This window comes from Lepidothrix coronata, unplaced genomic scaffold (genome assembly GCF_001604755.1).
Source record: "Lepidothrix coronata isolate B3197 unplaced genomic scaffold, Lepidothrix_coronata-1.0 Scaffold32, whole genome shotgun sequence".
NCBI lineage: Eukaryota > Metazoa > Chordata > Aves > Passeriformes > Pipridae > Lepidothrix > Lepidothrix coronata.
In genome coordinates this window covers 3,462,409-3,478,085 of record NW_016690212.1, presented here as the reverse complement: position 1 = coordinate 3,478,085, position 15,677 = coordinate 3,462,409, and the positions used below count along the sequence as shown (strand labels likewise).

At 37.4% G+C, this 15,677-nt stretch overlaps 1 protein-coding gene across 2 annotated transcripts in view; it reads left to right on the top strand.

Moving 5' to 3' along the window:
- Positions 1 to 15,677, top strand: part of CPNE8 (copine 8) — a 108,739-nt gene that overhangs the window by 25,855 nt on the left and 67,207 nt on the right. For both annotated transcript variants that reach the window (XM_017811583.1, XM_017811582.1), the window contains exons 4-8: positions 4,727 to 4,830; positions 5,323 to 5,362; positions 7,416 to 7,492; positions 12,678 to 12,741; positions 15,352 to 15,455. In XM_017811583.1, the coding sequence (XP_017667072.1) occupies positions 4,727 to 4,830; positions 5,323 to 5,362; positions 7,416 to 7,492; positions 12,678 to 12,741; positions 15,352 to 15,455 (389 nt within the window). The remainder of the gene's footprint in view (positions 1 to 4,726; positions 4,831 to 5,322; positions 5,363 to 7,415; positions 7,493 to 12,677; positions 12,742 to 15,351; positions 15,456 to 15,677) is intronic.

Sequence of the window (15,677 nt, the reverse complement as noted above, 5' to 3'; positions counted from 1 at the left end):
AATTCTGTTATCTCCTGAATGAAATTTCTGAAGGTATTTGCTTCTTGGCCATATTAAGATTTTAGCTTGGCACAACTGTTAGTGGGGAAACTAGGCCATGTGGAGAACTAATTAATTAGTAGCTATGTTTTTAGTCATAAGTGACTGGATTATAGAAGTAACCTGTTCTGCTTAAAAAAAACTATAGTTAATGGGGAAAACAGATTTTAAAAAGTGCTTAATTTAGCTGAAAAGTGTAGACTGGTGATTTTTAGAGATCAGCATTTTGATGTCATCAACAAGGTCAATTCTCTTAGTAATTTGTCAGTTAAGTAATTAGTTACAGTGGTTTAGTCATAGAATCATAGAATGGTTTAAGTTGGAAAAGACCTTTAAGATCGTGGAGTCCAACCATATGTGAAGGAATCATTTGTGTAGCCCTTGGAAAAAAGTAAACAGACAAAAAACCTGAAACCTCAGTTAAAAAACAAAAGAGTAATTTAAAATAATTTAAATAAAAGTTAGTGCCACTAAATTCAGTCTCTCTTGAGTTTTGTAACAATCTAAGTGTAAGTGATGAAAGATAAAGGTGGCAGTGTAATGGGTGTTCAGTTAGGCCTTTTCTCGTCTCAGTGTAATATGATCATCAGCACATTGCATATTTATCTTCTGTTACTGATGTACTTCTGTAATGAATTGTAAATGAGGTCTGAAAGATTTCCCAAGGATAACATGGTTGTAGTGTAAAGTGAAATATTGTTTATTGGAAAAAATGCAGATTTGAAGGGAGGAAAAGTACTTATATATTTAGGATGTTATATTATTTAAAAAAAACCCTGATGTTTAACTACCATTTTATAATTTTTTTCTTTTGAAGTAACTTTTCCTTTGAATTCATACATAGTTCTGTTTCTAATGGATCTATAAAACTTAAACCCACCATATATGAAATATGACATAATCATGGAATAATTTAGGTGAAAGGGACTTTGTGTTATCCAGCCTCCTATTCATCTGCTGTGTCTGGTTCATCCTCCTGATTCATGCAAAGCTGTCTCCAAAGTCAGACCAGGTTGCTCAGGGCCTTTCCCAGCTAAGGTTTGAAATTCTGTAATGACAGAGACTGCACAACTCATTCTAGTGCTTAATCACTCATTCTGGAAGAGTGTTTCCCTGTATCCCTTCATAATTTCCTTTGTTGCAACTTTTGACTATTGCAGCTTGTCTTTCTGTTGTGCTCTCTGTGAGCTGCTTGGCTCTTTTATGCTACCTAAATGCTATTTAAGTAGTAGAGGATGGTAGTGGAAACAGATCTCACCTAAACCTTTTCTCCAATCTGGACTAACTGAGCTCCATTGGCTTTTCCTCAAGTCATGTACTTTAGCCTGCTGATTGTTTGTGCGTGTATTTTTATTTTATTTTTTTAAGGTCCATTTAATTGAACTGCCTCCAGTCTGTTGATTCAGTTGTAGTTAGAACCCCAAACCGTACCCATTTTTCTGGTGAGGGCTCTACATGCATTGAATAGAGGGAGATAATTGTTGCCTTTCATCTGCAGGCTGTGCTGACCTTAATACAATGCAATATGTTGTTAAACTTTGATGGCAGCACCTTTCTGCACAGCTTATGCCCCACCACTCAGTCCCCAGTAGCACTACAGGACTTCAAGTTTATCTTTGTTGATCTTTCTGGGAGATTCTGTAAGGCTGTAGAAATAAGGTGGCATTTTTTGTTTGAGGTGAGTGTCTGTTTCCACCTCAGATGATGACTTTGGCAGAAGAAAAACTTTCTTAAACTGCAGCTACCTGGGTTCTTTGTTGCTTTGTGTAGGTCCCACATGATCCTGTTACTCTGCTTCAAGCTTGTTCTAATCTGAGTATTCACAGAACCGCAGTAACTTTTCCTACCTAGGGATTAAGGAGCTTCCCAGGCCAATTTGCTGAATCTGCACAGGCTTGGAGATATTTTCATGGATATCTTTGCTGTGCCTATGGTGGCTTTGCCAGTTAGAATGCAGTCATCCTTGGATACTCTTTTGAAAGCCCAGAGTCATTTGCTTCTAGAGTAGGTGAGTGTAAGTGAAATTTCAGTACTAGGGGTAAATCTCCTTTTTATGCAGCTGATTCTCTTTGAGAGAATTTAGACAGTTTGCTGTAAGAGGGCAAATGGAAGAAACAGGACATTTGAGGGAGAAAATTACACAGGTGGGATATATTCCAGTTCAGAACTGCCAAATGAATGGTCCTCATGACCCTACTGTTTTTATTTCTTGTGTCTGATGAACTGCTGTTTACTGGTTTGTGTCAGAGTGAGGCTTCTCACTTTCAGTGCATACCTTCAAACAGTACTAAATGCGTAGGTATTGCTATATATTTCATTTTATCAGCCATTCAGCTTTCAGTTTTTCTTGGTTCCAGTATTATTGAATGTTATAAAACATGCAGCTGACAGAGGAAGATTTTATTTATAAACACTGAGATTTATTTGACCTGAGAAATTTGAGTGTGCATAAAATTTGAACACTGCCATTCAGAGGGAAAAGAAAAGCCCTTTAGTCCAGGCAACTATTCCAGCCATACTTATTCCCATAGAAATGCCAACTTTATACTCCTGTTATCATTTGTCATTGATTATTACATGGCCATAATAGTCAGTGGCCAGTGTTGGCTCAAGAGAATGGTTTTTACAAGACTCTGACTGTCAACTTTATCCCAACATTTAGGGGAATACCCAGAACCATTTCTCAAGAGACTTTTTTTTAATCCAAAACAAACTATTCAAAGGATCAAACTATTTGTTTGTGTTCTGATCTGTTTTCAGGATTGTGTTCATCCTGTGCTAGTTCTCAAGAGACTCAGGGATTTTATTTTGAATATCCAGTATCTTCATCAATCTGGAGAGCTTCTTGAGATTTCTTCTTCCTGTTTCCATATAATGTTCCCCCTTCCAAGCTATTGCTTTGGCTTAGGAGAGATGAAGAAATAGCGATTGCAAATGAGTAAACTTGCTTTCTAAACAATTTGTGCCTTAGGACATAGTCATAAGCCTTCTTGCAGAGGGTGTCAAAGTTCCAATGAGATCAGGGAATCATTCCACCTAGGTTTTAAGAAATGATGTAAAGTCTTGGCAAAGGAGTATGCTAATTGTCACTATATGCTAAATATTATTTACCTTTTTACTCAGAGATGGAATCGTTCATTGGAAAGATGGTTTTGTTTCTGTCTTTTATGGGAACTGCTAGAATATGGAGATCTCTTAATGACACTGTCCCAACTGAGCATCTCACCGCGTAGTGAAAGTGAAGGTACCTGACAGCATTCAAGCACACTCTGCAAAGATGCAAATCACTAGTGTGTCACTTGCAAGAATTTTTCCTTTTCCTGAGACTTTATAGAGCTGTGTCTTGAAGATGTGTTAACTTTTGTGGAACATTTTATTGTACGTGAGACCTTTGGGTGGGTGTTTTGCTTTTTTGGATTCAATCCCCTGCAGTTTGAATGCACAGTCATTCAAAGGAGGATAAGAGTTGCTGACAGCAATGGAGTTTCTTTAAAGCTCACAAATAATATGGCTGGAGTTCTTCAGCATTTATCTTAATAAGAATCAAGGAACGAAAAGAAGTTTCTTTCTTTTGAAAGGATGAAAGAGTGGAGTATGCTCTGTCCTTTCATACCACATAAATTATGTAATGACTGGGATAGGGAGACTCCTTTGGAGACTGTGAGGCTCTATGCAGGTTGTAGTGGTTAGATTCACATCTGTCATGTGAAAATATTTTTGGGAAATATGTCTCAAAAATCTTTAGTTACAATAAGTTTTATTCTTTCTTTATCTGTGTTTATTGATTTAGTCAAGTCCTTTTGATGAAGAGGTTGGTAGTTTTGAGTCATTCACAAGTCGTTAGTCCTTAATTGCAGTTTTGAGGATTCCTTAATGATGATCTTTCAGCAGACTGTCAAAAAGCTTTTCCATAGGCTATATTCAAATGTTTGTTGATATGTTCAATGTGTAGGACAAAATGAAGTGGTCATTTCAATAATAACTCTTCTTTTTTTGTTTTGCTTTCTGAGTATCTTGAAAGAATAGCTAAAACAAGAACAGAATTATCACATTGATATTTTATGATCAGTCATTTATATCTGTAATGTATATAAGCTGAAGTCAATCAAAATTGGTGGGTTTTTAAAATTAGAATATTTTCAGCTTGATGAGAGCTGAAGTTCTTCCTATAAACACCAAGAAAGAAAAGGCATTTTGCCAAAAGCTCAGAAGAGAGATGGAGAGAGCTGAATTGAGGTGAAATAGGAACTGGGCAGTGCAAAAATTATACACTTCTAATTGAAGGACCATGTTCCATAATATTTAAAGCTATTTGAAATAAGCAATATATGCAAGCTTTTTCTTGCTGTTGGTTTTGGTGGGTTTTTTTTCAGAAAGAGTGGATTTTTTTGTTACTGACTTTCTTCGACAAATTTTTGTGGATTTTGATTGGCTTTGGGAGCTGATGTTTATATATAAAGTTTAGGTTGTACGTTTCAGGGTGTGTGCCAGTCTCTGTATTGAAATATGAGGTCTGCCACTCTATCTTCATCCACAGATAACTGATCTATTCATGTCATTTTCTTCCATGGCATCTAAGAGAATTTTTTATGGGCTCTCACATATCTCACATATTGCTGGTATTGCCTGTCTACTTAATTATACTTCATTATAGTGTTTGGCTTAAACTTATACTTTTCTTTTACAGTTTGGAAGAACAGAGGTAATTGATAATACTTTAAATCCAGATTTTGTAAGAAAATTTATAATGGACTACTTCTTTGAAGAAAGAGAGAATCTGCGATTTGATTTGTAAGTTAACAATCTTTGACTATAATGCAGCCTCTGTAAGCGTATAAAGTTTTATCTAGCATAAACTTAACTTGAAAAGAGATGGTATCTATTGACATGGAATAAATTACCTTAATAAACCTGATCGATTTAGCATTGCTTCCTCAGAAATAAATGTGTAACGTAATAATGACCAATAACAAATTATTGGTCATTATTACGTTATTCGTCATTGGTCACACCAATTGGCAGGTGTTAACTAGTCAAAGTACAGTTATACTCATAATTACTACTTTTACAAAATAGTTAGAAAGCTAAGGATGTCAAAATATTAAAATATTCTGGCAGCATTGCCAACAAAAGAGATATGGACATACTGTCCAGAAATAAAATATTGTACAAAAAATTCTTAAATAAATGCCACTATGCATCTAAATGTGTTTCTTTACATAATTGTTCTCAGATCTTTCAACTGGCAACTCTGATATACATTTTCTTTTTTTTTTTTTTAAGCTATGATGTTGACTCAAAGAGTCCTAACCTGTCAAAGCATGTAAGTTGTTCCTTGCTATTACACTTCCTTCTTCCTTGTGCTGAAATGCTTACATTTCCTAAATACATTTACTTTATTTTGCCTGTGTGTAATACCAGATGCATAGAGACAAATGCAGTGATTGTGCTGTGGCTAATAACACAGATAATGCTCAAGGATATAATTTTAAAGGGATGTTTCTCCGGTAAAGCGCATATTTAAGCACACATGTACACCTTTTCAGATATGTGATATGACACATTTTGTTGATACTTCTTTGGGTCCTAAAAATTGAAGCATGTTTTGACTGTGCCTCGGTATTGGTAAGGGTAGTGATTAAATAGTAGCTTCAAAATTTAGAGATGCAAGAGTAGAATTCAGAGGCTTCTCAGTGAATTAGTGAATTTTTTTAAATAAATATTGGAAGGCTTTGGCAAGGGAACCTTTGAGAATCTGGAACAAAGGAAAAGAGAATAATGGAAGGAATGCTGTCTGTGTGTGCTTCACAGTGAAAAAATAAGACCACTGATCCTCCCTGTAAAGGTTTAAAGCCCCTGGAAAACTGTTTTCTGTCTCTGTCATCATGGAAAGGTGATCTGAATAACTGCAATGCTGGCTAGGAGGATGCAGAAAATAGAAGTCTTCCCTAACTGTCTTCAGCCAGGATAAAGTCTGATCCTGGGCTTCTGCCCAAGTTTATTTACATTTCTGTAGTAACTAGTTTTTCTGAATTATTTTCTTTTTTTACCCTGAAACATACTTCTTCATATAAACCCCTCATATTTAAATTTTAAGAAAAAAGATGAGACATAAGTTAGTAATTATGAAAGTGCAAAAAATATATCTTCAAATATATACACTAGATTTTGTTGTGTGATTACTGGAATAGGAATTGAAGGCTAGAGTATTGTGGTGGTTTGAGTCTGGCTTGAATGCCAGGTGTCCACCAAAGCCACCTTATTGCTCTCCTCCTGTGCTGGGCAGGAGAGAGAAAATATAATGAAAGGTTCATGAGTTGAGATAAAGGCCTGATGATTTTAAAAATGAACTAGGAGGTGAGTATTTTCAGATGAATTTTAGCCATTTTAAATTATTTAATCTTTATGTAAAGAGTGTTGCAGTGTTGGATCAGTCAAAGGACATAGTTCAAAGATTTATTTTTTGAAGGGTTATTTCCCTCTTCAGTGGGATTAGTTCCCAGATCCAATTTGCTATATGGAGTCATAACTGACACAGTTGAGAGATGGGAATGAAAGGCCTAGAGTGAAAGGAGATTCCGAATTGCTTGTACAGATATTTGCTACTATACACAGTATCACAAACTTATGGTTTGCTTTATAGGAATTAGAGTGTCTCCATTCTCATTACTGTTTGGGAACAAATCTCACAAGCTACTGTTACCACTACTGGCAGTGACACTGGGAAGAACAGAGCGAGCAAGCAAGCTCTTTTTACTTGCAAGATAAAGATTGGCACTGTAGAATAAATTTTTTTTCAATACACGCAGTTTGAAAACTCCCTTCATATTTTTATATCACTTACATTACAGGGAGATATAATATGAAAATTAGCTGATTTTTAGTGGTATAGTTAAACTTATAAAGCATGGACGTAAAGCCTGTCATTAAACCAATGCATGTGTATAATTGTAAATCCAGGTTGCTTGTACAAATGATGCACAGGTTTGAATTTCTGCCAACATAATTCATAAAATCAGTGTAGAATCTCTTCATAAAAGAGAAATTTATTAAAATACTCCAGTTAAAGGAGGAATAGAAACAATCATGTTTTTAATGTTTTTTAATTTTGTTTCCATTTCGGCTTTATTTTTGTTGGTGAAAAAGGCAATATAAAAACAATAAACGTAGTGCATTAGAATTACTTCTGTAAATGTAACCCAGTGTTATGTCAAATATGTAGTAGTGAGTCTGTAATTCATTATTGCATAATTATTAGTAAGATCTGGTGTTCAGCTGAATGTGCTCTTCAATAGTGAACAGCCCCGATAAATGGGAAACTAAATTTCTTTCAGTGTGAAATATAAATCTTGAGTTTTTATGTTACTGTTTTGCAGGATTTTTTGGGACAAATGTTTTGTACACTGGGAGAAATAGTTGGATCACAGGGGAGCAGACTGGAAAAATCGATTGTGTAAGTATGTCATTCTTGAATGTTGGATGAATACATATTGCTTCCTGAGGTGAGAATTGGGGTTAGTGTTGAGATGGGGTTTGGGTTTTTTTTGCTGTGAGGTATCTTGACATACAGAATTGACAAACATGACTTTTAAGAAAGAATAAATAGTTACAGCCTCCTTTGGACATCCACCTGCTCCAGCATGTGGTCCTCCATGAACTGCAGGTGGATCTCTGCTCCACAGTGTACCTGGGGCTGCAGGGTGCCAGTCTGTCTCATCATCATCTGCACCACAACAGAGGGAGTTGTGCCTGGAGCACAACTCCTCTTCCTCCTTCTTGTTGTCTGCAGGGTTGTTTCTGTCACATATTCTTATGTCTCTCTTCTGAGTGCTGCTGGTGTTGCACAGGGCTTTTTGTCCTCTGCTCCCTATATATGTTAAGCCAGAGGAGCTACTACCACTGTTGATGGGCTCAGACTTGGCCAGCAGCAGGTCCATCCTGGAGCCGTCTGGCATTGGCTCTGCTGAACATGGAGGAAACCTCTGGCAGCTTCTTACAGAAGCCACCTCTGCAGCCCATCCACTACCAAAACCTGGCCCTGCAAACCCAGTTTAGTGCTGTGATCATTACTGCTGCAACTTCTTTTAGTAATATGATTTATATTGTCTTTAATATTCAGAATTGAGGTTGGACATAAGTGTATTTTTTTCTGAATTTTGAGAGCTTCCAAATATAATTCAGACACCTGATCACTGTATATATGGACTCAGCCTTTATGCCAAGTCCCTAGTCCCTGCTCCCTCTGCAACCTCTCTTGCCCTCCTCACCCTCTCTCCCCAAGGACTACACCAAAACTTTTTACATTAGTTGTTTTCATATCAAGAACTTAATTGTCCTATACATAAACAATTCTATTAATATCACTCTGTATTCCTTATTATTTCCCTTCTCTGTACTCATTGACACTGGGAACTACTTCCTTTTAAGGGTAAATAAATTCTTCAATTCTACAGATGAGGCAAGTTTCAGTATCTGCAGTATAATTCAGAAAACTCTTAAAAACACTATTTAGATTTAAAAACACAGTTATTCACACAATCACATAATATATGGCAGAAGTAATACTACTTCACTGTATCACTTCCTTAAATAACCTAAAAAGCTACCCAAAGAAAGATACCCTAAAACCGCATTACTTTCTGTTGTCATACAGTTTGCAGATGAACTTTAACTTTTAAGATGTCCTTCAGTTTCTGTGACTAATCACAAGTCTGCAATAAAATCAATATTGTAGAAAACTTAATACTAAAACAAAACAACAAAAAAACCCCAACAACCCCCCCCAAATAACCCAAATAAACTCTAAAGTTTACTGCATCAATATTATGATTGCTAAATTACTGTTTAGTAGATTATGCAAAACAGTAGGAAACTCGTAATTTTAATGTAGTTCCTGCAAAAAAAACCTGCACAAAGAAACAGTGAAGAATTAGCTGATCAGATTACCAGATTTCTAATACAATCATACAAAGTTATTAACTTAGCAAATATTGTGGTTATTATACAACAGTATTTTATGATTTTCCTCTTAATCCCATTCCGGATAAATCTGTCCAGGAAAAAGCCTTGAGAATCTGTACAGTACAGTAATATAATAGAAAAGGTGTGTTAGATTGTGTAATCAAAAAGCTTGTCTGCAAACAAGGGAGAAAACTGTTCCAATAGCAGGTGGAGGAGCTCAAGTAATACCTTGTCCTGGGTACTTCCAGACCCATCCCAGGAAAGTCATCAGCTCACTGAATCCCACCTCCACACCCTCAAAGAATCACAGGCAGGCAAGGGAACTCCAGTAACACAATTAGGGAAGTAGCCCCTGCCCAGCTGCAGGGCTGTCCCAGCAGACACAGAGCCTCAGCACCATGGGATAGCAACACACACTCACTACCTGTTCTGGTGTGTTATCAGTTCTTGATGGTGAGCAGGTTGGCTGCATAGTTTGACTTCTACTGGAGCACAGAAACAGCATCTTGTTGATTGGCACTATTTTGTTTACTTCTACTAAAACAAAATTTACTGACTTTTCACTGTCTAGGCCTGACTTGTGCTAACTGCCACAGCAAACTGCACTGTCACAACTCCATGGACTGGTTTGACTAGTTGTCAGTTGATTCTACTGGAAGCTTGTGATGACTTGGTAGACAAAGCTGCTGACTTGGAAGGCACCCATCCTAAGTTTAAAATGAATCTTACTGACTTCTTGAAGGTCTTTGTAGTTCTGCCCTCAAAGTTCTAAATTATTCAGCACACTACACATTTTTTTCTGACAAAATTTCTGAAACTTATTTTAAACATATAGATTAAAAATCATCCATTTGGCAGTTCGTTATGGCTTGGTACAGGCTAAGTGAAGTCTGAAATGAGTAACAGATGAAGTTTAAAGTTTTAAATTAACTGTGAGAATGGAAAAGATATCAGTGAAAATTCTGTGGAAAAAAGGTCTTATTTCACAGTTGTGTTGGCCTGCGTAATACATTTTCTCTTGGGTAAACAAGCATTGTTCAGGTCTGACTTCTGATACTCTGTTATATGGCAGTTACTAAATGGACCCAAACCAGTTGTCCCCCTGAAAGATTTTGAAATATAGCTTCCTTTTTTTGTATGTGGTGCAGTTAATGAGAAACTGTTTATAACTAGTTATCAGTTCTTCACAGCATTCAGATTTTATTTTGTCAATAGTGCTTTTTTGACATTGCTGCTTTTGGCAGTGCAGTGGCTAAACAACTCTGCCTGGTTGACTGTTCACTCTGGGCTCTCGGAGGTCTTGAATACGTTGGGGTCTAGGAGACATTTCTGTCTGAATTTATTCATTCAACAATTGCATTGCATTTTAGGATTGTTTGCTTATAGATGTGTGTTTAATGTCTCTTAATATTCAAACAACAAGAATTCAATTGATGAGAGTGCATGTCTTCCCTCCTTAGGGATATTTACTGCTTTGAATTTGCTGTTCTCTCTACAAAGTCAAGTCTGTGTTCACATAACATGAATGCTCTGTATGATCTTTGAGTTGAAATAAGACAGCTTTTTCTTTTCACCGTGTTTCTAAAGTTCATTAACGTTTTGCCTTTTCTGTTCTCTGTCAATGGATGTACACAGAATAGAGTGCTTGGTGCTGTCTTAGTCACAATCAGCTACCCTACAGAAGTGGCACTTTTTTAATTAATCAACTTGAGAAGCTTGGATTCCATTCTCTGGCATTCAAATAAGCTCTGACATTCTTTCAAAATGAAAATTAGGAAGACTTGAAGCTTATTCTTCAGATCTGTCTACTTTGGACAGTTACAAAACTCATATACAATTCAGGATTCCATGGCTGCCGTGAGCTGTCCAATTCCAAGTCAGATTGAAAAGTTCCCTTAGGTAGTATACCATGAAAGGATAGTCCTGTCCTTCATAAAATTTAAGGTAAAACATCTCAAGCCTAGAGGGTCACAATTGCAGTGATCTGTCAGGCAGGCTGCAACATACCTTGCACTAGTCTTCATGGCAAGTACCGAAGTGAAGATGCACAAGGCACGTTTTTCTTCTTTGCCTTCATGATGTGCAAGAGTTGCAGTTTCATTGGTATTACAAGCACCAGTGGATCATGCCTCTTTGTGTGAACCTGGCAGTATTTGTTTTTAGCAGGTATGAGGATGTCTCCTCAACCTCTCTCTCTGTTTCTGACACCGTTAAGAGCTTTGAATTCAATGCAGTCTGTCACAGAAGACTCTTATTCCCAGTATTGTAGTGTGGTAGCCTGTTATCTCTGTGACTATGAGTATTTTTGTTCAAGGATGTACTTTAGTGTTGCTCTTTAACAGACTGGCCAGGTGCAGAGGGGAACATTTGCTTTGCATAATTTCTCTTGGAAAATAAATCTAGTAAATTCAAAGCAAGTGAAATGGAGAATCTGATATTTTAAGAGGAATGTTTGCTCTGTTTACCTGTTGGGTTACTAGATTCATTAAATGCCTTCTCAAGACAAACTCCATATGTAAGATTTACTCTGAGTGGCCTTGCATACTGCAGTTGTATTACCATGAAAGGATAATGTGCAGATACATCTACTTCCAGAAATTATATGTTTCATTTTTCTCTCAAGAGTGTCCCCTGCTCAGACGTTATCCAGAATTAGATATTTTCATGTTCTGTCTTCCTAGAGAGAAGATGCTAGCCACATTTATAACTCTGAGCAATGTCTTTTTCAGGATCTACTAAGTGCATTCCTGTAGGGATTCCCTTTAATGAGGAGGCAGAGCCATTGCAAAGCTTAATGAGCATTCTATGCTAGTTATTCACGTCTGAGTGCCACTGCATGCTAATGAGGCTGTACTGGAGCCAACTGGCCTATTTTGGGAAGTTCTTTCTCCTGTCATCTTGCTGTGGACATAATTGATAGAAAAACCATCTGAATCCTGGAACTGGGACTTCCTAGGTATTTGTCCTATCCTTTTATCTGCGTGTGTGACTGCCAGAGGGCTAGGCTCTGTAAATTCAGGGGTAAGGCTGTAAATTTTTGAATGATCTGAAACATGTTCCATCCTCTGCCTCATTGCAAAACTGAGGACTCTTTTTAACCTCTCAGGTTTGAATTCCCACATAAATTGTCATCTTTCTCTGAGTCTTTCACCAACTCTGTAAAGGTTCTCCTTTCAGTCCTTGTGAAAGCCCAAGTAGGCCTTCAGAGTGTCCTTTCAAACTTCTCTAGGTGCTACAGATATCAGATTACATGTGGCTTTTCTGTTCCTCTGTTCTTTATGCTAAGAAACTGTTTTGTGCTTTCTGGTGTTGAAGCAGCATGTTTTTAATTGCTGTCTGAGTGAATTATAATTTATTTTGCAACTCCTGTATCTGATGGTAAGATTATTCATGTTTATAGACATTTCAGAATAAATGTTGTAAAATAAGCCTCGTGTATAGTTTTAAATATATTTTAGGTATTTTGTTTAATGAAAATTTGCAAAAAGATGCTTTTCACAAATCAGTTGTAGAGTCATCTCTAAATGAAACATCAATGGGACACAAGTGACAAAAAAGGGAAACTTTATTTCGTGCCGTCAGCTTTGTGACTTAAAAGCTTGCCTTGTGCTGTGTCAGTTGTGACTTTCATACATGATATTAAGGAACTGAGGTGATGTAGTTGTATTTTCTTGCAGGGGAATTCCTGGGAAGAAATGTGGAACAGTCATAGTAACAGCAGAGGAACTAGGCTGTTGCCGAGTAAGTGTGTTCGTCACTTTTTCAAAACCAAACCGGAAATTATTTTGTGATTTACACTACACTGGATTGTCAATGGTGTAATGTATAAATTTGCATTCTGCGATTTATGTAGAAGCTAGGATACCTTTTTCGTAGAAGTTGCTCTTCGTTTTAGGTGGAAGAAGCAGAAAGAAGCAGAAGCTGATATTCAGTCTCTCTTGCTCTCTTTTGCATTCTCTGTCATGCTCTTTCATGTACTCGCTCTCTCACAGCCTCTCACCAGGTGTCAGTCACATACTTTATCTGTGATATTTTCCTACCTAAGTTTATTTATTATTTGGATTAATTCTTATCTGATCTTTTGGGGTTTTATACTTTAGTCAAACTTTTATAGCTCATGTTCAGAATGGCAAAGAGTTTTGTAATCACTGAATTGCTGAGGTTGGAAAAGACCTTGGGAGATTGTCTAGTCCAACCCTCCTGCTCTTCTTAGAGCAGGTTACTCAGGGCTCTGTGCAGCTGAGTTTTAAGTCCAAGCCAGCTCTACAATCTCTCTGTTTCAGTGTTTTGCCATACTCACAGTAAAAAGGCTTTTCTTTGTATTTAAATGGCATTTCTTGCATTTCAACTATGTACCTGTTGCCACTTGTTCTTCCACTGGATACCACTAAGCAGAGTCTGTTTACTCTCTCCCATGAGGTATTTATATAAATTCGTAAGATCCCCCTGAGCCTTCTCTTTTCCAGGCTATATAATTCCAGCTCTCCTCAGATGAGAGGTGGTCCAATCTCTTAATCATTTTAGTGACCCATTTGCTGGAATTGCTTCAGTATGTTCGTGTCTTTCTTGTACTGAGGAGCCTAGAACAGTGCTCCAGGAGTGGCCTCACCTGTGTTGAGTCACTTCCTTCAACTTTTTGTCAGCACTCTTCCTAAGGTAGCCCAAGAAGCTGTTGGCCTTCTTTGCTGCTAAGGGCACACTGGTCATCTTGATGTCCACCAAGACCCCCTGGTCCTTTTCTGAAGTGCTGCTTGCCAGCTGGTTGGCCTTGCAGCCTGTGCAGATGTATGAGGTTATTCGCCTCCAAGTGCAGTACTTGGCATTTCCCTCTGTTGAGCTCCGTGAAGTTCATGTTGGTTAGTTTTTCCAGCCTGTACAGATGCTTCTGAATGGGAGCACAACCATCTGTTGTATAAACTGCTGCTTCTAGTTTTGTGTTGTTTACAAACTTGCTGAGGATCTGGCCTGTCCCATCATCCAGGTCATTGATGAAGATATTCAGCATTCTTGGCCCATTCCTGACAGTTTTCTAGTCTGTAATTCATTAGTTTGTGAACAAGGATTTTGTGGGAGACAGTGTCTAAGGCCATGCTAAGGTCATGAATAAACAACATCCACTAGTTTCCCCTCACTTCATGAACGAAGGCTTCCGGTTGATCAGGCATGAATTTTCCCCTTTGTAAATCCATGCTGATGTCTCCTAGCCAGCTTATTGTCTTTCATGTGTTTGGAAATGTTTTCCAGGATTACTTGTTGTATTGTCTTCTCAGGGATTGAGTTAAAACTGACCTGGATCCTCTTACTTGTCCTTTCTCAAAGACAGGAGAACTTCCCCTGAAAATCATTACTTTACAAAGATAACTGAAAGTGGCCCCACAGTGACATTAGACAGCTCCACCAGCACTCTCAGGTGCTTCCTGTCAAGTCCCGCTGTCTTCTGTATGTCTAGTTTGTTTAAATGTTCTCTTGCCTGGTCCTCCTCTACCAAAGGCAAGTTATCCTTGTTCTAGACTTTCTCAGGTCTGGGTCTCAGGTTTCCAAGATTCTTGAAGGCAGATCTTAGCAGTAAAGACCAAGGCACAGAAAGCTATGAGGAACATGGAGTTTGAAATGTCCTTTGTCACCTGGTCCCATGCCCCACTCAGTGGTGAGCCCACATTTTCCCTAGTCATTCTCTTGCTGATGTTACACCTGCAGACCTGTTTATGGAACACAGTCTTCCAGCAGGCCCAGCTGGTGAGTCTGCAGGTTTATCTTTGCATTTATAATCCTTTTTGCATTCTTGACTTTACCCAAGGAGGTGACCATGTGAGATTGTCAGTTTGCCTGACCACAGCAAAGAAACTTTTCTCCTTATTTGTTGTCAAAATGGGCATATTTGGTACCTTCCATCCAGCTCATTTTCTTGAAGGTTCTGGACTCTTTAATAGCAAGCTGCTAAGCCATTTGCTTTACATACAGCAGGAGCAGACAATAGGTTTAAACCACTGAAGGAATGAGTTGTGTCTCCTGGAGTTTTTAAAATAAATTCTAATATGCTTTTCTTGCCTGTGCGTCTTCTTCCCTCAGAACACAACATTGAATGTTAGAAAATACTGGAAAAATCCAGAAGCATTTAGCATAGAAAATTACTCTTTCTCTGCAGCCCCCTACAAAGGAATTCTTGATTCCAGACATTCAAACTGCACAATGAGGACATTGCACGAATGTAAATATTTAGAGATCATCTAGAAAACAGATACCCTCATTTATTTTGTTTTCTATTTGCATAGTTTGGTCAATGATTTTTAATTTTTTTTTGGAATAGTAAACTGCATGCTGTATGTAATTTTTCTGTATTACCCATTTCAGGATTCAGTTTTAATGCAATTTTGTGCAAACAAACTAGACAAGAAGGACTTCTTTGGGAAATCTGATCCTTTCCTTGTATTTCTTCGAAGCAATGAAGATGGCAGGTAGGTGCCTGTTAAGTATTTTGCTGCTAAACTTTAAACAATTTAATTGTAATAAAATAGCTAAATAGTGTTACTTTTGCTAAGATGTAGTATGCCTTTAAATTAAATAGAATTCTCCAAGAAAATTGTAGATGCAAAACATATTAATGCTTAGAAATTGTGTTTGATAAAAACATTTTATACTGCAAATTTGGAAATGTCTTTTAACTTTTTAACAGTGTT